The sequence below is a fragment of the Chaetodon trifascialis genome, chromosome 22, assembly GCF_039877785.1.
Source record: "Chaetodon trifascialis isolate fChaTrf1 chromosome 22, fChaTrf1.hap1, whole genome shotgun sequence".
NCBI lineage: Eukaryota > Metazoa > Chordata > Actinopteri > Chaetodontiformes > Chaetodontidae > Chaetodon > Chaetodon trifascialis.
This window is the reverse complement of record NC_092077.1, coordinates 11,852,573-11,874,971: the sequence shown is the minus strand read 5'-3', so window position 1 is coordinate 11,874,971 and position 22,399 is coordinate 11,852,573. Positions and strand designations below refer to the sequence as shown.

The window sequence follows — 22,399 nt, the reverse complement described above, 5'->3', positions numbered from 1 at the left end:
GTTTTTTCACTTTCATTCAACTGTGCTGCCCTCCAATGCATCTGTCACACAGTCAGGTGTGCACAGACCTTTATCAGTTATTTGAGGTACATAGCCAGCAACAATTCAATTCAATTCAATTCAATTCAATTCAATTCAATTCAATTCAATTCAATTCAATTCAATTCAATTCAATTCAATTCAGTATTCCTTTATTAGTCATGGACAAACTGTGTGTGTGTGTGTGTGTGTAGCCTTGTCTTCCTACAGTCTTATCCCTTGTTGACAAGCGCAGCTCCACATTTCAGAAAATCATGATAGTTTGGGTAAGTTACATTACAGATCATTTCACTTATTTAAATGTTCGTTGAAGACGTGATGAAGTCATCTCATCCATTATTACCATTATTCTTTCTCTGGATTAAATATCTCTCAGTACTGCTGAAATATCTTTGGTTCCTCTTTAAATGTCTTTAGTAATGTCTGAAAAGTTGTGTTTTCTCCTTTGTTAATGTGTTCTTTCTGCTATTGCTGTCCTTTAAAATAAAAGGTAATAGATGCATCATATCTGCTGCCTTAAAAAATACTTTATTTGTTCAGATCACCATCGCTGGTGTTCCTGTTGTCCCCTATGCCCTGTATATCATGATCTATTGTCAGATTTGTTATTCGGTGAGTACTGTCACATTAATTGTCAAACATGAACATAACATATATGAGGAACTGTCTAACAAAGCAATGTTTTTCCTCTGTTTACAGTGGTATTGTGAGACATGGTGTTATGAGCTGAGTGTCTGGATATACAAAATGCGTGGAGGAGAGGAAATGGTTCCAGTGGTGTTCATGAGAAAGAATAACAACCAAGCAGAGGGAGACGGGAAAGACAAGGAAGCAAAAGAAAGCAGCGGGGATGAGGGTGTAGTCTTAAACATAGACGGTGGCACAAATGTGGAGGGAGAGAGACAAGAGACAAAGGAGGAGGACTGGTATGACAACCCTATGACATTTATTCCTCTGTCAGAGCTGAGGAGGCTGCAGGAGGAGCTTGACCCACCCCCTGTCCCGCATCAGGTTTTGTGCAGTTGTATTCTCGCCAGTAAACCCAAGACCTTCTACACTATCCTGCTGGACGAGGCATCACCGCTGCTGCCCAGCGGTGCTGTGCTCGTTGATCCCGACAAACCCACCAGAGATTGCTTTTGGGCAGAGGGACACCATGTTTTTTTTGCTGAACATATTGTTTGGCCAAGGGAGACGATGTGGTAGCGTCAGTAGACAACACTGTCAAAGTGGCAGACAGGCAACAGACCACGAACCGGAAAGGTCCTCGTTTTCCAGCTCAGCTGCACCGTCCTGCTTTAGATACGCTTTCAGTATGACCAGTGTGGGACTCACAGGCACGTCTCAACGAAATAAATAACAATCCATCAAACTTATGGCCTTGAGAAGGGAAGCCGTTTCCCAGCAATCCCCCTCTGATTTCCCGTCATTACACTTCCAGTAATCTAATACAAACAGAACAGGAATATCTGGCTGACTGCAGTTGATGTAAACAGCAATAAATCATTTAGAGTGTGTGTGGGTGAGACGGAGATAGTACAGACTGTATTACTGTAGGACAGTAACCTAAGTTCACAAACAGCTGGTCTCAGCACACACTGAATGTACAAAAGCTTTAATGTCATGCTCTGATTGTGCTATTTTACTTCTGTTTATTACTGTTTTGTTTGTCCAGCCCACAATCTTTAACAGTTGTGAATGATCTTTCCAGAAAATAAATAAAAACGCAACAAACCGCAGGAACAGATTCTCAATCGAACACTTCAAGTTTCTTTTAATGGATGTGACAAATCCTCTACATCTTTCTGGAAAAATGGGCTTCAATAAAGCTTGAAGTGGAACATGTTTAGAGTTGACTGCAAAACACATACATAAATAATAACTTAAATAAATAAAATTCTGGACAAGATAAATTTATACCGTGTAAAAAAACAAGAGCAAACTTCAGGAATGAAACTTTCACCACTCGGGTCCCAAACATTATAAACAAAGCGCAAATACAGAAGATTTGACGAGTGAGACCATGAATTAAGATAAAAAAGCAAAAGTACACTGTGGTTACAGTACTAGAGGCCTTGCTTGTGTTTCTTTTTGCGTGTGCTTCGAGTCGCTCACTTTCAGTTCTAGTATAAAATAATTAAATACGAGTAAAAACAGGTTTTCTGGAGGAGAACGGCATTTTGTGACTCCCACCAAGTCGAGATCAGAGATCCTTATTTGTCAATCGAGGCCTGAGCTTCCTGGTTTTAGTGTCATGGCTCTATTGTAATAATCCCAAAGACACTCCGGTGGAGGAACACACACACGCACATACACAGATGCGCACGCACACACACACATACACACAGAACTGCAGCAGCAGGTCTGTGTGTACAAAGTATCTGAAGTATATACAGAGGCAAACATAGATCTGAACGAGCCCGGACAGGCACTCTTCTGTCGTCTGTAAACTGCTGCACAGCACGGTCGTTAATATCACAGTTTCTGCATGTTCCACTTCTGGACGCTCCTCCGTCAGTCTGCAGCTGCCGTGTCTTCGTGACGTCCCTCCAAGATGATGGACAGTTTCAGGTCTCTGCATCGCACAAAGTGCAGATACTGAATTATGGACATGACTTACAAAGAGTTTGTACAGCGCTTTTGAAACAGGAATTTAAATTAGTTGGTTTGGTTAGCAAGTTAGCGATCTTCACTCTTTGGATTTCTTCTTCCTGCAGTCGTTCACGTAAACAATACTTGACATTTTGAGAATCGATATCTCTCTTAAGCTTGTGTGTTAACAATGTAGCTAATCAGCAGCCGGTTAGCTTAGTTTAGCATTAAAAACCTGAGATAGATGGAAAACAGCTAACCTGGCTCTGTCCAAAGCACCTCTAAAGCTCATTGATTAACCCATTATATCTTGCTTGTTTAATTAGAGGCAGATTTTATCCCTTTGGACTGGGTCAGGCTAGCTGTTTCCCCCTGTGTCCAGTCTTTATGCTTTGCTAATTAAGATAAGCTTCATATTTTACAGAAATAAAAGTGGTATGGATCTTGTTGTCTAACTCTCAGCATAAACGTTTATAAATGGTTTTCCCAAAACGTTGACCTTTTCCTTTAAAGGTTGCTGCACAAGCGCCAAAGTGATATTAATGGAAGCAACGTAAACAAGGTGTACAGTTCGATCATGACTTCTAACCTTTGAAACAGGAATCAAACTGAAGATAACTGATGGATCTTTTACATGACAAAGCAAGTCAGATAATAACAATAACAAGAAGGTCAATCTGTCCTAAATCAAGCATCATCCAGCTGATAAAACCACTGCACAGCAGCCAGACAGTGAGACTTCTTACCTACGCCATCAGCTGTATCGTCAGCCAGGGGGTCAGAGTTTGTTACATACTTGCCGCCAAATATCTGCACCAACTGGTCGAAGAACTTGCATTCCTGTTTCTCTCCTCTGGAAATGAGAAACAGAATTTCAGAGCTTGTTAGGAGACAGAAGGTTTTGCCACAACTCAATGTGCACAACAGCACTGGATCAAAGGTTATGAGGTTTAAAACATGCCTGGAGACAGCTTTCAGAATGTACACCTACAGCATGATCTACCCACGTTACGCCGCCCGCTCACCCCCCAACAACGAGCAGAGGGACTCACTTTCTGCCTTGGAGGAAGTGTCGGAAATTGGCCCTCAGTCTCTTTATCCTGGTCTGACACTGTTCGGGGGTGCGCATGTAGCCCTGGCTCGCCATGACCTCGGAGATCTGGATGAAGATGTGTTTGTTCTTGGTGCAGCCCTTTAAGTTCTCCTGGATCTCCTCGCTCCCCCATATGTCCAGCAGGGCCTCGGTCTCCCCATCGCTCCAGGGCAGCTTGGAGCTGTCAGACACCCACTGGGTACCTGAGGCCACTAACAGAGTGGACGTCTCAGATTAAAAAAACTATATAGGATAATTAGAATAATAAGAAAAGCTGTTTATGCCCAACTTCTTTATGCTAAAACATGAAGGATTAGTTTGACATTTTGAGATATATGCTTTTATATGCTTTGCGAGAGATTGATACCTCTCTCTCTACTGTGGTAATTAGTGACTGTTGATCTACAATCCAGATGTAATTTCCTTGATGTTTCACCTTTCGTCGGACCAGGTGCTAACGTGTAGTCCTCCAGCTCATCTATGACTGACGTGTCCGGGACTGAGCCGTCCACTTTCGGCTCCCTCCTGAAGATTTCGTCCATCTCGCTGAAAAATTTGAAATCCTCCCTGAATTCAAAGACGAAAAAAAAAAAAGAAGCAGCTGACAAGTTAGTCACCGGCAGACAGATTTACACTGCAGCCTGTTATTAGCTTGCTACGCTAATCCATCCAAATCCTGTTTTCGAACAAGCTCTGAAATTCTGTTTCCTGAACCCGTTTGCTTTATATTGGACATAAATGATGCTACAAAGGGAAAGATCAGAGACCTTGAGTAGACGGGATTGATTGTCTACAATTTCTTTTATAATCCAACAAAACGGGCTCGTGATGATGGCTGTCGATACCAAAACCCAGAATTCTGAGTATGTTTAGAGGAAAACAGAATCATAGCTTCGTCATCACTTACTTTTCGTGGAAGAAGCCATATTTAAGGCGCTTGATGCGGGAGTAGCACTGCTCTGTGGTCCTTATGAATCCTCGGTCACTCATCTTCTCAGAGATGTACTCAAACACGTGGCGGTTCTTCAGGCAGCCCTTCAGGGTGAGCTGAACGCTGTCTTCACCCCAGATCTCCAGCAGGGTGCGAGTCTCCTGCTCCGACCAGGGCGTCTTCCTGCTCAGGTCGGCCAGGAGGTGGTTGGATGAGGGCTGCTCGTCTAAGTGGATGAACAATGGATTTGTTATCGAGGTGTAATGGTTGAAATTTTCATAGTATCAGCACAGTGACAGCGATCCAAAGCTGTGATGGCACAGATTGTATTTAAACCTACACATGTCTGGATCCTCGTCCATCATGGGCTGCAGGGTGGCGTCAGCAGCGGTGCTGTCCACGTCAGCATACACAGAGTTATCACCGAGCACCGGAGCCAGCAGGTCGAAGTATCGAAACGCCGCCGGCCGTCCTCCGTTTCTGGAAAACGGAAATCAAAGGCAAGCTGGGAAACACGTCTGCTGGGGTGGAAGCGGCGGACCTGCCGACCGCTGAATAAAAAACATCACTCATCCATTTCATTTACCTCCGGCTGTTGCAGTATCGCCTGTAAGTCTTCTTCAACCTCTTGATGCGGCAGTGGCACTGCTCCGCCGTCCGCAGGTATCCCACGGCGGCCATTTTCAGCGATATGTCGGCGAATATGTGCCCGTTGCGGACGCAGGTTTTCAGGCTGTGCTGCACGTCGTCTGCTGCCCACACCTCAACCAGAGCGACCGTCTCCTGCTCCGTCCACGCTGTGTTCACGCCGTCGGTACCTATTCCAGGTGGATGCAGGAGTGGACAGACTGACTGACTGTTTATCTGACGGAGCTTTCTTCTACTGCTGCGTGGAGAAGAGAATTGACTGTACCTGGATCAGGGTCTGCTGGTTCGTCTCTTTCATCATACTCATCAATAGAAACCGCCTCCTGTCCAAGTATTTGTTCCAGCTGCTTGTAGAATCTGTAATCTACTCTTCTTCCACACCTACAACATGCGAAAAGACATAAATATGAACCATTCATGCCATACTGGATTATATTTGGATAAACGCACAGAAAGACTGATCTCACTTCTTCTTGTCGTAGCACTGTCGAAAGTTGTTCCTCAGCGATTTCACTTTCCAGCGGCACTGCTCCGAGGTTTTCGAGTAGCCGAGGTCTTGCATCCTCTCCGAAATCTCAGCGTAAACGTGACCGTTGTGGACAAAACCCCTCAGCGCCCTCTGAACGTCTTCGTCGCCCCAGATCTCGATAAGCGCCAGGGTTTCCTCATCTGACCACGAGCTCGGAGCTGGTTTTTCTGATGACATGCTCATTTCCCCGTCTTACAATATAAACACAGCACTTGGTCAATGCTGTTACATTTGCAGTGATACAGCATAAAAATCTGTTGTAATAAGTATGTGCAATGGTGCTTTGAAGCAAGACTATGTCACTTTTGAAAGAAGGAAAAACACATTCTTGACCAGTAGCTTACGGTGGCTAACATTAGCTACTATTAGCTAGCTAACATTCGCTAACAAGCATTGAGTGTATTGGTTAATTGTTTTGTCCGTATAACATCAGAAAATAGTGAAAATGTTCACTTTCCAAAGCTGAGGTTAGCCCAAAAAAAAATAAGAAAAACAGTTGATGATCATATTTGGTGAGCTGGAACTAGAGACTGCTTCACATTTCTGATTGAAAATTTACTTAAATAATTGATTAATTGTCCAAACTGTGGTGGATTAATCGACTACTTGTTCCAGCTTGGCAGGAAATACTTAGTTTTTGTTGTCTGTTGGACCCGTTTTGAATGCTGCATGTCAGTCACAATAATGTAAAACTGTATGATTGTTGCTATCAATGAATAGTGTATTCTTGAGTCATGCTTATCAATTATTATTATTATTTACCTGTTTCAGTCACCGATTCACCATTGGAGTCTTCTGATATTTCAATGGAGTCTGTGACCACAGTGGAGGACGTCGACGGCTGCTTGTCCAGGATTTGTTCCAGCAGATCATAAAATTTGAAGTCGACTCTGTCGGTCCCACGTGAGCTGCAGACGGCGAAGGCAGCTGTATTAACACACGTGCCAAAAGCACAATCTGCAAGCTGGATGTTCACGTGCAGCTTTTACCTCATGTTTTCCTGACACTGCCGGTAGTTTGCTTTCAGCCGTTTGATCCTGGTGTGGCACTGCTCAGCGCTGCGGGCGTAGCCGTTGGCGGCGAGTTTCTCTGATATCTCGGTGAAGATGTGACCGTTGTGCGGGTAACGTCTCATGCTCTGCTGGACCTAAATGTGGGAGAAAATCTTATCAAAGGCGGCCATACAAAGAAAAGATCAGTCAGCCAGGCCCATATGATGCACCTGCATCCAACATGTTATTCCCTTTGTTTCCTCAGGCTGGACATCTATCACTGTGAGGATGAATTGATGGTGCCTGTGCTGCTGGAGCTCTGTGTTGCTGCAGACACTCAAGTTTATTTTTGAACAGAGGAATCCTACATGATCACAGCTTCAGGTCACATTTGCAGGACACATGAGTTTTCTTTCATCAAATTAAAAAAATTAAGGAGCTGATGATGTGAGGTGATTGTCATAGTGTAAAATGCAAAATTTACATTATGATATCGTCCTTTACCTGCGGGTCGCCCCAGATCTCCAGAAGGATGATGGTCTCTTTGTCCGACCAGGGGACTTTCTTCCTGTCTTCCTGAATGCCCACAGCAGACTCTAGAGAGACACAAACATCAAGTTTTTAATCATCTAAAATATGTTTAATAAAAATGCCTTTTCGAGTCACAACATAAACATGCCATGGTTGGACGACCCAAGCTGAAATGCTGTCATTATTTAACTTTTGTTCTGTGGAGTAAGTGTGCAGGAGTTAGGGTTAGGGTTAGGGGCCACTACTGCCAAGTTTCAGTCTGGTTGGTATTTTCTTTGTGCTTCCTTGAATCCTGTTCAGTTATGTTTTTCCCTCGTTCTATCTGCCTGCTTTAGCCAGAGTTTGCCGGTCTGCCTTCCAGCCTATTACTCTTCTCTCTCTGCCTGCTCAACAAAACCATAATTCTGATTCAGCTTTCCAAGCCTCCAACTCAACAACTTGTTCATAAATTTGCATTTTTAGGTGCTCTTGCGCCTCCCTGAGGGTAAAAGCTCAAAGCACTGGTCATCAGAGAACATTTGAGTTTACCGATATCCTGATGGGAGAAGGAGGGAAAGTCGTCTTCAGGCTCTGCTGGCATTTCATCCACCTGCGGCAGTGAAGTGAAATCCTTCACCAAAATTCTTCCCAGTTCGTTGTAAAATTTGCACTCGACATGCTCCCGTCCCTTCATGCTGCATCGAGGAATAAAAAGGGCAGACAAACACTGTGACTCAGCAGCATCTCTGGCGTTCCCTTTCCCTGTTTCTCGCTGTGAGCATACATACTTGTTTTGGTAGCACTGCCTGAAGGTCGACTTCAACCTTTTAAGCCTTGTTTGGCACTGCTCTGGTGTTCGGGAGAAGCCCTGCGCGGCCATCTTGTTGGATATGATGGAGAAAATGTGTCCGGTTCTGTGCATTCCTCTCAGGTCCTGCTGCATCTTGTCTTCACCCCACGTGTTGATGAGGGTCAGCGTCTCCAAGTCTGTCCACGGAACGCTGCGAGTTCCTGAAATAAAAACATCAATCACATTGTCACGTACAGTAGTTTGACTATATGTCATAGTTAAAATTTGTTTATTTTTTCATGTTCTTGTGACACTGTACCGATTTCCAGGCGGCTCGTGTGGCCGAGAAACTGCAAGTCCTCGTCGCCATCTTGGGACTCGTCTTCATCAATGACCTCCTCCACATCGTAGGTGACCTCGGGCACAGCTGAGGGGCCCGAGGAGCCGAGCACCCGCTCCAGCTGCTCGTAAAATTTATACTCCGGTCTGGAGTTCCCTCTGGTGTTGGATCAGGGGAAAGGACATTTACTTCAATTATTTTTTTTCCCACAAATGACAGCTGTGACATCTAAGGTGTGACGGTGATTGCAATGATTGGACAGAGAGACGAGCAGAAAGAACCGACGGTATTTCATTTAACACCCACTTGTTATTCTGTCGGAAGCATTTCTTCAGTCGTTTGATCCTGGTCTGGCACTGTTCCACCGTTCTCATGTAGCCTCTCTCTGCCATCTTCTGTGCGATCTGAGTGAAAATGTGACGGTTTTTCAAGCAGCCCTTCAAAGCTCGCTGCATCGAGTCCTTCCCCCAGATGTCGAGCAGATTGAGTGTCTCCTCGTCCGACCAGGGAACTTTTGTGTCCGTTACAACTGGGAAAGAACCTTCCTGAGAGTCTGAAAAGAAACCAGAGGAGTCAGTCAAAGCCCGAAACTTTGACTGATACACCCAAATATCAACTGATGCATGTATTAACTGTACAAACCTGTATATTCTCCCCATATCGAGATTAGAGGAGATTCACCTGAATTCTCATCATCCATGGACGAATCCCTGCAAAAGATGGAAAAAGCACTGAATAGATAAACTCAACACTCACCTTTTTCAACCCAATTAAAGTGATATCTCTTACTTGGTCCACAAAGCACAAACAATGACTGTTAAACTGCATTTTCAGAAGATAAGAAGTACATGAACTGCAACAAATATTCAACGCAACTAAGAGTGGACAGCATGCTGCACAGTGCTGCTCTGAGCCTAATGCTAACACGCTGATGTTCCTGACCCCTGAACACAATGAACAGCTGAGGCTGACAGGAATGTGGAGGGTATTAATTAATCAATTTATACAAACTCAAATTTGATCTGATAAGTCAAGGGAGCACAAAGTCATTACATTCATCCTGAGTGGGATGTTGGTACAGATTTAATGGCAATCCATCCCAACAGCTATCGAGACATTTTACTCAAAACCACAAATATTTCTAAAAGTCAGGGGATCACCAAAGTCATTGGGCTTAATTTTCTGGAAACAATGAATGTCTGTAAAAAAAAACTTGCACCAATCCATCAAGGACATCCAAACCAAATTTCATGGCAAACTAACCGTTGTTGAGACATTCAAATCCAGATCAAGGACGACACTGACATTCCACTAATGTGTGAAAAAAACAAAAAACAAAAGTGCTGCCTGCCCACTGAACTGATGGGAAAGTTCTCTGTGTTTAACAAATGAACAAAACATCTCTGGTAATCTTACAAAAAAGCCTCCGCAGGCTGCTTTGCGGGAACGTCCACACCTCCGCTCAGCCTCCTCTTCCTGAGCACCCGCCCTCCCCTCAAGCTTTGGCTGTCGTCATCGGCTGCGGAGTCTGTGTCTGCAGTCTCATTAGACGCTGTGAGGTCTATGGTTTCATCACATGGCCGTGCACTAATTGTGTTTTGCGCTTTCCTCTCCTGAGAAGCGCTCCCGCCTCTAACCTGCAGCTGCCAGCTGCCAGAGTCTCTCGTGTCCTTCGGCCTTTGTCTCGCCCTCTCCAGGCTGCTCGCGCCGAAGGGAGCGTCGAGATTTTCTTTGTGCTCCGGAGAGTCTGAATCTTTGAGAGAGGGTGAGCAAGAGGTGTTGTTCATGACAGGTTTGGTCCCGGGAGGCAGAGACAGGGAGGAGAGGATGCAGTCATCCATAGGTAATAATCTAGGATCTACAAATGTGGAAAAAAAAGAGAGAAAAGATTAATTAGAAAATTTTGCCAACCGTAACAACAAAAAACGCTGTTCTCAGTGCATCATCACCTTAGATTTAGCAAATCATCTTTGCTTAGGGACTGAAAAAACCCCAGAACATCATCTGACCTGCAGTTACCTCTTGTCTCCCTCAGAGCTGCCCCCCCCCGCTGAACCTCTCTTTAACTCAGCCCCCACTCAAATCCTGTCCCTTCTGCCCTGCATATACCCTTAACCTTGTACAGCCTGACTGTCTGTGCCTGCACCTGCAGCCTTCTGTTTCGACTCTGACCGTTTTCATTTTGTTGACTTAGTGTTTAAGTATACACCCAGGGTCAGACAGTACCTTTCTCTTCAAAATGGCCAAGGTTTCTGTGGTGCTCGAGTACAGCCTTCATGTCCTCTGGTGGGAAAAAGGACTGCAAACAGTCGTCTAGGAATGACGGCGTGTCTCTGAGCAAAGCTGCCAGCTGAGAAGACACATCGAGTTAGCAGCTTTAGCAAGTGACACACAGTGAGTTCAGATTAAAGATAAGCTAGTGTAATGGGTGTTAGGTTAGGTTGTGTTTACTGCCAGAAGTATGAGGAGCATCACATTAGAACCTGGTGCAGTTTTGTTGACCCACATTAGAAATTAGTGTGAAACACATTAGAGGTGTTTAAGGAGATTTTGTACTTTATACTATGTGATAATCTGACTGTTATTTTGCTATTCTGCTGCTGCTGCTGCTGCTGCTTGGTGAGGAAGAGGGAGGGGGGAGGAAGCAATCCACTGGGATGCTGTGCTGCACCTGTGCCCTGTTAACCCTCCTCTATATCTGTCTCTGGGTCAGTGGTGCAGACAGATGAGGCCCTGCACTGGGCCTGTGGGCCACAATCAGCCTGAAAAAAGCTATTCAGTTTGGAATAATGCCAGAGCGGCTTCCTGGCGATACACTTGTCTGCGCTGCGTTTGGTTTATTTTCATGGTGAGATAAAACACAGAGGCAAAACAAGCAGCGCAGACCCCCCACAGGGCCTGATAACCTCCCCAGGTAGCAGCCCATTTCACATCAACACTGCAGCGGGCAGGGACAAAATAAGGACAGTAGCCATAAGCAGTAGCCAAACTATGACATGTTATATAGTATGAATGTTGGCAGCAGTGTGGCTATGAAAAGACATGTGCTCATTTGAAAATTATATGCATATTTCATGCCATTACTTAATCAGATATAGAAGTGACATGCAAACAAATAAACAAATACACGATTAAGAGCAATTAAAATATCTGAATTACCATAAGTTGGTTGATGAATGTGTAACACAAATTATTACAAGGAGGTGTATTATTATCATTATTACTATTATTATGTAATTGGCTGATAATGCATGCTAAGCTCACAGAAACATGGCACCTGTGTGAAGTCTGGAACTGGCAGCAGCTCCTCCAGTCTTGATATGAACTCCCACACCAGCATCTCAAGCGCTGCATCATATTTTGAGCCAAAATATACGGGGAAGATTTCCTGTTAATGAGAAAGAGAGACAGAAAGCCCGTTCACACCTGGCGTCAACGCACGTCTCAGGTGGAGTGGACTGCCAAGACACGTAACCGTTCACACCTGTGTGTGTCGCACGTGTCCAAGGTGTCCAGCCGACCACTTGTGTTCAGATTTTGTTACTGCCTACATGAAGTGTTATGTCATCCTGCATTGACTACAAAAGCAGGAGGAGAAGAGCTCATCAGTGTCCCAGGGTGAGGGGTGAACATAATCAGACGCATATTTAGTATAGTAGATAATGTGTTGGTGCAGCAGTAAGGGTGGATTCTTTTCCTTTTAATCCCATTTTGAGAAATTTTGGAAGTTTGGTGGTTTTGGAGGATAAACCCCGGACATGGCAGGGGTGCAATTCTCCTGCTGTTCGAGAGGCCCGTGTAATCACAGGGCCATTCACAGTCCCTTGTTAATCTCTTCCCGTTTTCTGCTCCTTCCTGTGCCTTTGATGATTTTAAATGTAAATACAAATCTTTGTTTGGTATCTGGCCAAACGGTCGGGCAGGCAGAACGCTGCACTTCTGAAATGCTCTCAGAGGAGAACAAAACTGCATCACAGCGGGAACGCAACGCAGCCACCGGTGGAATCAAATCAGCATTTTCAGATTTTTTTTAGTGACAAGTAAACGCATGCTGCACTTACAGTGTGTCTCAAATATTATGTTTGGCACAGACGCTTCAAATCCTTGAACTTCGGAAGTAGTGCAACAAGCTGCATGAGGATGTTCCTGCACTCATAACTCTGTCACGCCTGCGTGAACTTGATTAACCCAACATCTCTTGTGAATGGCATAATGGTTAAGAGTGACAGCCATCATTCAATATCAGTCGCTCTGAGTCCACAGAGAACACCACACCAAAATCAGATGCTAAAAACTGGCATCACCTGGAGAGAATATTGTGTTGGACGTGCAAAAAAAGCATTTCCTGCTCAGCTAAAACAAAAGCACAACAGCACATTAAGGAGTGAGTGCCGGATCACCTGGAAGAAGAATTTTCTCTCAGAAGGATCTTCCAGTAATGAATGCACCAACTCCACAAAGTTCACCTCAGATTCTTCCACCTGGTTGATGGTTGCCTGTTATACACAGAAACACCGTGAACACAAAAATGCTCAAATGAAGGGAGAAGGAAACAGACGCTTGAGCACACCTGTGGCTGTATTTTACACATTTTACAGCATTGTAATGACCTCTGTATTATCTCTTTCATTGCAGATGATAAATCCAAGAAAACAACTGTGTATTCTTTGCATTACAAACAGACTTTGACCCAACAGTCATGTGAGTTAATCATCAATGTCTCAGAGAAACATGGCGACATGGTTACTTACATGGTGGTCCTTGGCAGTGCTTACTGGAGCTTTAATTCTGTCCAGATGTGGCTGAATGGTCTGCATGTCCACCGGGTGCTCACCTCGACACATCTCCAGGACAAGCTGAATATGTGCACGCACACACACACACACCCACATTATTAACACTATTAACAACAGACAGACAGCTAAAAAAAGCACCTCAAACACTGAATATTACTCACCCTGGCCCTGAGTCCCAGGATGAGCTGAGCCCTCTGACTGTAGCTCATCAGCTCTGGGACCAGCTCGGTCACCATGGTAACAAACTCCTCCAGCATCCCATAGTGATCCACAAGTCCCTGCTGCACTACTTGCCACACTGCAGCTGATAAAAGCTGCAAGGGTGGGGCCAGGAGGCGTAGATAGTGGACTGGGAGAACATCACCTGAAGACAAAGTGAGGAGGTAAACACCGAACAGTCTGTTAACATCTCAAGTGACTGATGCTGAAAAACAATTTGATCAGGCCTGTCATCCACAGAGAAATACAGTGCATCAGCAGGGAGGGTTTCAAACGAGGAGAACAAGAGGATTGCCGACCACGACTGTAGAGAGGCTCCTTAGTTAAACCAGGTCAGAAAGTTTGGCTCTCTTCTGAAAACATCTCACTTAAGACTGATTCTAGAAAGTTATCTCCCCATTTTTTGGGCCCTTCATCATCAACCCTAAGGCCATAAAATGTTGGTCTGACTGAAGAACTTGGATCCGCCAACACTCCAGCTCAGGACAACAGATTCTGCCTCCCCTGAACTCATTGTTGATTAAAACTGTGTAAACTGCTTTCCGCCTCCTGCCTCGGCTGTCTGAGCCTGTAAACTCTGCTAACAGCTAACAGCTACTAAATGGACCTGTGGTTAAACAGATTTTTCCGCAAGTTTCTCAACTGATTTTCCACAAATGTAATGTTATATATATATATATATATATATATATATATATATATATATATATATATATATATATAAAATAATATTGCAAAGTAAAATTGGACTGTAAGTGTTATATGTGCCCTATGAACATCATTTGATCTGCAGTGACCTCCTGTCGTTTATCCCCCCCCCCCGCCCCGCCTCTGTGTGATTGCCTGAGTGGAGACAGGTGTGGCGGATCAGAGCCTCTCCAGCTGCATCTTCTCCTGCAATCAAGAGTCCTACAAGGACTCAGATCTGCCACATCTCACACTCCGCTACCTGTTAGTGTCCCTGCAGTTATGTCTGCTTTGCTCCTGTCCCTCTGTCCCCGCTGCCCCTGCTCGGGATCCGCTTGACTCTGCCACCCATGCCCTTGCAATTAAAATATCACAAATCTCACACCTGCTTCTGTGTCTCAGGTAGGTAGAGGTTTTTGATCTAGGTTGCCCCACTCCTGCTCCTCAGGCATAACATTATGACCGCTGACAGGTGAAGTGAATAACACTGATTATCTCTCCATCATGGCACCTGTTAGTGGGTGGGATATATTAGGCAGCAAGCGGGATGTGCTGGACAAACAGGTCCAATCCACGGAGGCCCCACCTCGCAACTTACAGGCCCTAAAGGATCTGCTGCTAACGTCTTGGTGCCAGATACCACAGTCCATGCCTCAACGGGTCAGGGCTGCTTTGGCAGCAAAAGGGGGACAGACACAAAATTAGGCAGGTGGTCATAATGTTATGCCTGATTGGTGTATATCAATGTGAAAAACTAAAACATCAAGAAAATATGAAATCCAATTGCACTCCCATAAAGGACTGATGGATGAATAATGTAGCTTCTCTTAAATGCAGGTATGAGTTTTCAGGTGTTTACACTTAAAGAAAACACAGCACCTGCTTTAAAATATGTCTTATTGTTCTGTTACAGCCATCAGCTCAGATTATTACATTCTTATTAACCACTGCATTTGCTTATAATGTGTTTTGGCTTCTTCGCCACAGTCTGTTCAGGAAGAGACAGGCTGCTGTAGTTTTTATATGCAATAAGCTGAATTTTTGTTGTTTAGGAAAATTATTCTAAATTGGCCCACTTAGGTGGCACTTTGCTTAATTTGCTGTGCATATGACTTATCATCACTTCAGCATGCAGCCTGAGACAAATCCACCTGACATTTTACATGCTGACTAAGAGCACAGTACGTAAGTGAAGTTGATTTATAGTGGCAAGGTGCCGGCTTCTGCACTAACAACAGCATCCATCAAACTCCAAACAAACTCGCATCTACAACCGAGCAGCCCAGTGGATCTTTGACAGCCTCGGGACAGAGGAAGATTCAGGGGGGGGAAGAAGAGAAATATAATAAACAAAAGGAAACTATTCAACCACATCAACCACCTGAGATGCTCATAAGCTCCTTGTGATTATAGAAAAGCTGCAGGACTATTATGCGGAATATAAGCAATTAATGTCCACGATCTGTGTTCAGGTCGCTGTAAACTCGCAGGTGAGCACACAGCGATCAGGGATCATTATAAGACGGATTTTTCATTCGGGTACACGCACCTCGACTGCTTCCACTGTCAGCCCCGCGGTTCACTTCCATTTAGCAGCTGACAGAAAACAAACAAAAAAACTGTCCAGATGTCTCTCTCGGGTTGCGCCGATCAGGAAAACAAAGATAAACACATAAATTACTTCTGCTAATATCTAATCAATATAGCATCCATCGTCGATCGCCAACCCACAAAACGCGGTTCTGAAAGGCGAGGTCACGGGCTCGTCATCTTATTCTCGCACTGGGAGGAGACATAGAACAAAGGGTTCTGGTCTCATCCGCCTCAGTCCAGATCACGGCAAGCCCTCTTTCCTGGTTGGCTGACGAAGACCGGATCAACCCGGCTATGCGGATCTCGCGACACTAGATGGCGCCAGTGGCTTATACTGAGCAATGGTCTGACCAGCTGGAGGAGAGGGTTGTGTGTATCCACGCTGAGGTGGAGGACGTGTTGCAAGTATTGCAATACCACAATTTAAAAATACTGAATTACAAGCATATGCCCTGCCTTCAAAATGTAACTAAAATTACATAAACAGCAAAGCAAGTATGCTGTTGTAATGTAAACATCCAGACTCCCTCTGGGTGAACTCACTTGCACATGACATCTTAGTTTTTGTGAGGACTTGTGTGTGCCAATTAAAACCTTCTGCACATACCACAACAATGGCAGCTTTGCCAGGCTAAGGAGGAGAGCTGCAGAATCCTGTATAACCAAGCCAGACACACACACAGTCTCCCACAACCTAAGGTGGACTTCAAACACAGCCTCAATCACCAAGGAGCTGCAAAACAGGATGTACTTCCTGCATCAGCTCAGAGGTTCAACCCGCCTCTACAGCTGCTGATCCAGTTCTATTCAGGAATAATCCAGTCTGTCCTGTGCACATCAATCATTGACTGGTCAGGACAGGAGCAGACTGCAAAGGACTATCGAGACTGCTGAGAAAACCATTGGCGCCACCCTGCCCTCCTTACACACCACCAGACTGAAGAAACGGGCAGGAAGCATCGCTGCAGACCCCTCACATTCTGGACACAACCTGTTCCAACTTCTCCTCTCTGGTGGGCGCCACAGATCACTGAATGCCAAAACAACCAGATACAAAAACTGTTTCTTCCCACAAGACGTTACCCTGATGAATACTGAGCAGCCATAAAGTGACACTAACCCTCTGATGCCAAAACATCCACTGAGTGGCCATTTATCATCCAATAATGAAATTTTAACATGAACATTCACTGTCAACATAAACACCTGCACATACTAATTTTTTTAAGTTTATTATCTTTATATACGGTATATAACTTTGGTCCTGCATCCATGTGGACGTTACGTTGACACGTACCTCCGACCTAAGCATTGTTGCAGACCATTTATATTTATATTCACCCTTTCATAATGTTATGCCTGATCAGTGTTTATACCTTGGGTCCTGCATCCAAGGCAGGATAGCAGGATAATGCGCCCTGCCACAAAGCAAAAGTGGTTCAGGAATGGTTTGAGGAGCATAACAACAACTTTGAGGTGTTGACGTGGCCTCCAAATTCCCTAGATCTCAATCCAGTCGAGCATCTGTGGGATGTGCTGGATAAACAAGTCCTATCCATGCACGTTACAGGACCTTAAGGATCTGCTGCTAACATCTTGGTGCTGGATACCACAGCACACCTTCAGGGGTCTAGTGGAGTCAATGCCTTGACAGATCAGGGCTGTTTTGGCAGCAAAAGGGGGACCAACAACATATTAGACAGGTGGTCATAATGTTATGCCTGATCAGTGCATGTATATACACCGATTGCCTAAAAGGCTCATATATCTGATGAAACACACGTGCATGATGACCTGGGACTCATTAGTGAGGTCCATCAAAGCTTTCCAGCTTGGCTCTGCCTGCAGACTTCTGTCATAAAACAATCTCTCCACCTAAAATGTGTCCAGGTGACTTTGAGTTTGAGCAGAGATCCTGTTGTTTATTACAGCAGTAATAACAAGCCCAAGCAAGAAGTCACTGCAAGTTGTCAGTATTAAAATGATGCAAATCAAATGCTACGGCTTTCTAAATACCAACGGAGGGGGTGGAGAGCAACAGCAGCACCGAGGCTGCTCTGCCGCTCCGTACAAATGTGCGAGGTTCAAAATTGTAACTTAAAGTGCGGAAGAATAAACACTAAAAGTACTGGTTACGCAGAATGGCTATTTTAAGTGAATACACAAAATAAAGATTTTTATTATTCGTTATTTGACAGATTATTAGTCTTTGAAGATGGATGACATTTTTTAAAGAAAAAAACTATTTTCATCAGCAGATGTCAGGAATCATCTTGCTTATCTGACAAGATTTCTTTAATTTGTCACCCTTTGTGTGTATATGTACAAATAAAAAGTTGTTATTTGAGCCAAAAACGTAAGTAACTACTTGCCAAGCAGTCCCTTGCTCTCCATTCTCAAGACGGGAAAACGAGGTGTTTACTTGCGACAGGCTCACGGAGTTAACCTCTTACTTTGAAAAAGGGGAACCGGAAATGCTAGCTAACGACTTTTTTTTTTTCTTATGAATAAAACGGACGAATTGACTGACAAGCGCTTATAAGCGCTGTGTTACCAGCTAAATAACTGCCTGCAGCGGTGAGCAAAGCTAAGCTAACGAACGCGCTCCTGGAAATGGCAGAAAGTCCAGGTCTGTATCTATACCGAGTATGCTTGTAACTATGTATTTCAGAAAGGTTATGTTATTCATTCAGTAACAATAAACGGTTATTAGCAGTTTTGCTTGGGCCGCAGTAAACTAGAGCTGAATTTAGTCGAAACATAGCTCCCGTTAAGTTCAGTTACAGGGTGGACTATTGTCGCTAAAGGCAGCTTCCGTCAAACTAACAGCACCCCCTGTTGAACAGGAAGATACAGGATTGTCAACGAACTCACTGGGCTGATTAGCGCCACCTTCTGCTTCGGAGTACTGATGTCTGTCTGTCTAATAAAACTAAATTATACTACATACAATAGTTATCTTTCTATGCTGATATGTTACATCACTGTGAACCCAGGTCTAAGAGTTTTGACTACTGAGTGGACAAAATAACCAACCTCAAAAGTTACAATGGTCATATTGCACTATTTTCTGACATTTAATAGACTAAAGGATTGATGTCCCTTATTCAGGAGCAGGGTTTGGTTGAGACTGCACAAGTTAATAATTTGGTGTTTGTTTCACTGCTTGCATCCACTGTTAGATCCTCATCTTCCTCTGTCATCCCTGCACCTCCTGGTTCCTCCACTGAGGCTGATGTCTGCCTGCATGTGGCAGGCGGCCCAGGAGCGAAATGTAGACCAGTATGACAAACTGGCCGAATTCATCACCTTAGTGACAGAGATGGTCCCAGAGCTTCTGACCTACAAACAGAAGTCTCAGCTAATCCTTGGACTGAGAGCTCGGGTGAGTGAATGTGGGTATTGAGACCATTTGTGGCTATCTTTTGCCATTTATTATCTGTGGAGAAGATTCTGCTTTTGGATGCAGGGTCCCACAAGCAAAGCCCTTTTTGTCAAGTCTGTCAAAATGAAGCATTAATTTTATTTTGAAAGTTAAGCATACAGGTTTCATTTTGTGTTTTTCAGCTGGTCCTTGAGGCCTTAAAGAGGATGGATACGGTCGACTGCAAAGCGATCCAGGATCATCTGAACCGCTTCCAGCAGAGGACAGTGAACCACACGCATGAAGAGGTACAGCAGGAAATGCTGATGGCAGGATGTTTTTACAAATGTCAAAATGTCAGCACCATAACAGGGTGTGTTTCGTGGGCAGCTTTGGACTGTGCCTGACACATTTTATGTTCATTCTTTTTTTTTATCTGAAGCATTTAGTGCATGTGATTTCTTTGTTGTAAAGCGACATTTCATGTATAACAGTTGCTACACAAATAAAGATTCTTATTATTCGTATCATCGTTGCTAATGCATGTAATTAAACTTGTCTTGGGCTTCATGACAGAACCAAAATGGAGAGGTGGAGATTTCAAAGTCAGTATTTGTGGAGCAGGTTCAAACATTGCTGAGAGACCAAACTGAAAAAGACAAATATTTCAAGGTGAGTTTTACTCCAACGTTTTTTAGCTTTTTTAGTGCATCTCTCATGTGGTGTTTCATGTTTATGTGTTTTTCCTGTCAAAGGAGGTCTTCTCAGTACAGTATGGAGCTCATTTTGATACGGCGCTGCAGATCCTGGTGTGGGAATTCTTCTGCCGACTGGAGGAGTTCCTCCCAGTACCCAGTTTTTCACAGGTAGGCAGCACAGTGAAGGTAAACTGACCATCCAGCCGACCGTCCGTCCACTCGATCCCCAAATGCTGGCTGATGAATCAATTCTAGGTTATTAGGTTATTATCGTTGCCTTAGTTCCCTCTGTGCAGTGATGGCCAGTAGAGTAAAATGTTTCTGCAGGGGCTGAAATGGCTTTTTCTTCATCATCACTACATCACATGACAAAGACATGAGAAGCTTTGTGTTTAAAATCCACCCACTCTTCTTTTCCAGGTGTCCACCATGTTTGACGTTTCTTCTCTTGATTACGAGTTTGAGCAGTTTGTCTCAGACCCCGAAGATCTGAAGAGAATTTTGCAGCACCAACAGGAGCGGATAAAGTTAACCAAAAGTAAGAATCTGTTTGTTTTATTTCTCCCAGTTACAGTCAAAGTGCACTGAAAGACCTTTTTTACTGATACTATGTGCTTTAATAGAGACAACACATTTTGTGTTTCTAAGTTGAATAAATAGTGGGTGAATGCTCTCGGGCGTTTTCACCTCTAACATGAACATTATCTGTGTCTGTCAGGTGAATTAACTTTCACGTCGGACACTATCCTCTCCACGCTCGCCTCCAAACAAACTTCAGTGGAATCTGAAGATCATATTGATCAAAAAATGGATGGGGGAGGTGCAGACAGCAAAGAAAAGACAGAGCCGAAGACACTGAAACTAGAATACATTTGTGACGATGATGAAGAGACTGACGACAGTTCCACTGAAACTAATCTGAACTCTGGGCTGCACGAGTATGGGCTGTCACCTCTCACTTCGTCTCCATGTTATGAAGAAGCTGGTGCTGCAGGTGATGATGGTGAGCATCTTTCGATTTTCCAGATAATCTGCAAAAATATTCTTACCATGGTGCAGGCATTGGCTATGAAGTCACACTGGGACAAAATCTTCACTTGGCACGTAGATCCTGTCGAGTGAATTTGCTAATTCTGTTGCTTTGTGTTGGCAGATGCAGCTGGTGAAGCCGCCTTCCAGCCGCACACGTGCTCAGTGGAAGGAGTGAATGAACATCTGAATCTGAGAAGAAACAAGGAGCCGCCAGAAGAGAGCATGAACCAGTCACTGACAGGCGGAGCCGACGTCAGCGAGAACTCCAGAAGAGCCGATCAAAACACCTGCCTGGAGTGTGGCAAGACTTTTGCATCTCGTTACTCCTTGAAAAAACACCACGTTGTTCACTCTTCAGCACGGCCATTCAGGTGCGCTCAGTGCGACAAGTCATATAAAAGCCAGAAAGACCTGAATCAACACCTCCTTATTCACTCTAAACCTAAAGTCCTCTCCTTCGCTTGCAGCCTTTGTGAGAAGAGATTCAGTTCTCAGGCTTTGCTCACGGTTCATCTGCGACGTCACAGCGGAGAGAGGCCGTTTGCCTGCTCGTACTGCAACAAGAGGTTCCTGACGAATGCCGTCTTGAAGTCTCACGTGCGCATTCACACCGGTGAGCGGCCGTACGCCTGCACGTTTTGCGACAAGACATTCGCGCAGTTGTATCCGCGCACTGTGCACCTCAGGATGCATAAGAAAGAGAAGCCGTACCTGTGCAGCACATGTGGCATGTCTTTTTGCAGCTCCGGGGCCTTGCTGGTGCATTCACGCACTCACACAGGGGAGCGGCCTTATCAGTGCGACTCCTGCGGAAAAGGTTTCGCCACGGCGGTACAGTTGACACTGCATCGGAGATTCCACACCGGAGAGAGGCCCTATTCTTGCTCACAGTGTGACAAATCGTTCCACAGTAGTTCAGGACTGAAGAAACACACGAGGACACACACAGGAGAGAAACCTCACAAGTGTTTAACATGTCATAAGACATTTTCCCAAAAGTCCAACATGAAGATACATCTTAAAGTCCACAAAAACCTCTAGCATTCTGTTTGTGGAGACAGGATGTTGACGTGTGTGCTGTATCTACAGTGACAGATGAAAGCCTGGTTCATCTCTATCAGGATAAGCTGCCTGGGTTCATCTTCATATGAGTAAATCGCTAACATGTATATATGTAAATATGCGTATACGTGTGCAATTTTGTTTTGGTTACGGTAATCTTTGAGATACAAAATGTAAGTCAATAAAATGTGCTGACAAATATGTGTGTGAGATACTGGAGCAGCAGTTGTGTGTGCAGATATGACTGAGAAACAGCGATCCTTTGCTGTAACAGTGAATGAGCAGGTATATGTTAGTCTGGGTGTAAATGAGTACATTCAGAGTGTAACTCGATGATGCAGGATTACTGAGGCTCATACTGATAGTTGAGAGTTTAAAAAAGTCTGAAAATGATATATTGGACTGATATTAATTTTCTTTGCATGCACAACACTTCTGTGCAAGCTGTTTCATAAAACACATCAATATCAGACGACAAGTAAAA

General features: G+C 44.3%; 2 protein-coding genes across 3 annotated transcripts; one reads left to right on the top strand and one right to left on the bottom strand.

Moving 5' to 3' along the window:
* Nucleotides 1-1,786: 1,786 nt before the first annotated feature.
* LOC139350764 (uncharacterized) lies at nt 1,787-18,583 on the bottom strand. Of its 2 annotated transcripts, none has more exons than XM_070992351.1 (24): nt 18,132-18,583; nt 13,422-13,624; nt 13,216-13,320; nt 12,865-12,960; nt 11,742-11,852; nt 10,691-10,814; nt 9,881-10,322; nt 9,107-9,174; nt 8,771-9,017; nt 8,444-8,622; nt 8,123-8,345; nt 7,884-8,029; nt 7,329-7,420; nt 6,822-6,979; nt 6,595-6,740; nt 5,771-6,023; nt 5,569-5,684; nt 5,242-5,473; nt 4,996-5,135; nt 4,632-4,881; nt 4,161-4,291; nt 3,684-3,936; nt 3,378-3,484; nt 1,787-2,614 (listed from the first exon to the last, which is right to left on the bottom strand). In XM_070992351.1, exons 1-24 carry the CDS (start codon nt 18,151-18,153, stop codon nt 2,607-2,609), a joined length of 3,852 nt encoding a protein of 1,283 aa, XP_070848452.1. In that variant the 5' UTR covers nt 18,154-18,583; the 3' UTR covers nt 1,787-2,606. The 2 variants fall into 2 exon arrangements, with proteins under 2 accessions (XP_070848452.1, XP_070848451.1); XM_070992350.1 differs by lacking the exon at nt 18,132-18,583 and adding an exon at nt 15,716-16,044.
* On the top strand, nt 18,243-22,123 carry LOC139350765 (zinc finger protein 79-like). The gene is made up of 8 exons (XM_070992352.1): nt 18,243-18,388; nt 18,942-19,144; nt 19,327-19,431; nt 19,700-19,795; nt 19,879-19,989; nt 20,242-20,359; nt 20,540-20,824; nt 20,975-22,123. Exons 1-8 carry the CDS (start codon nt 18,373-18,375, stop codon nt 21,892-21,894), a joined length of 1,854 nt encoding a protein of 617 aa, XP_070848453.1. The 5' UTR covers nt 18,243-18,372; the 3' UTR covers nt 21,895-22,123.
* Nucleotides 22,124-22,399: the final 276 nt, after the last annotated feature.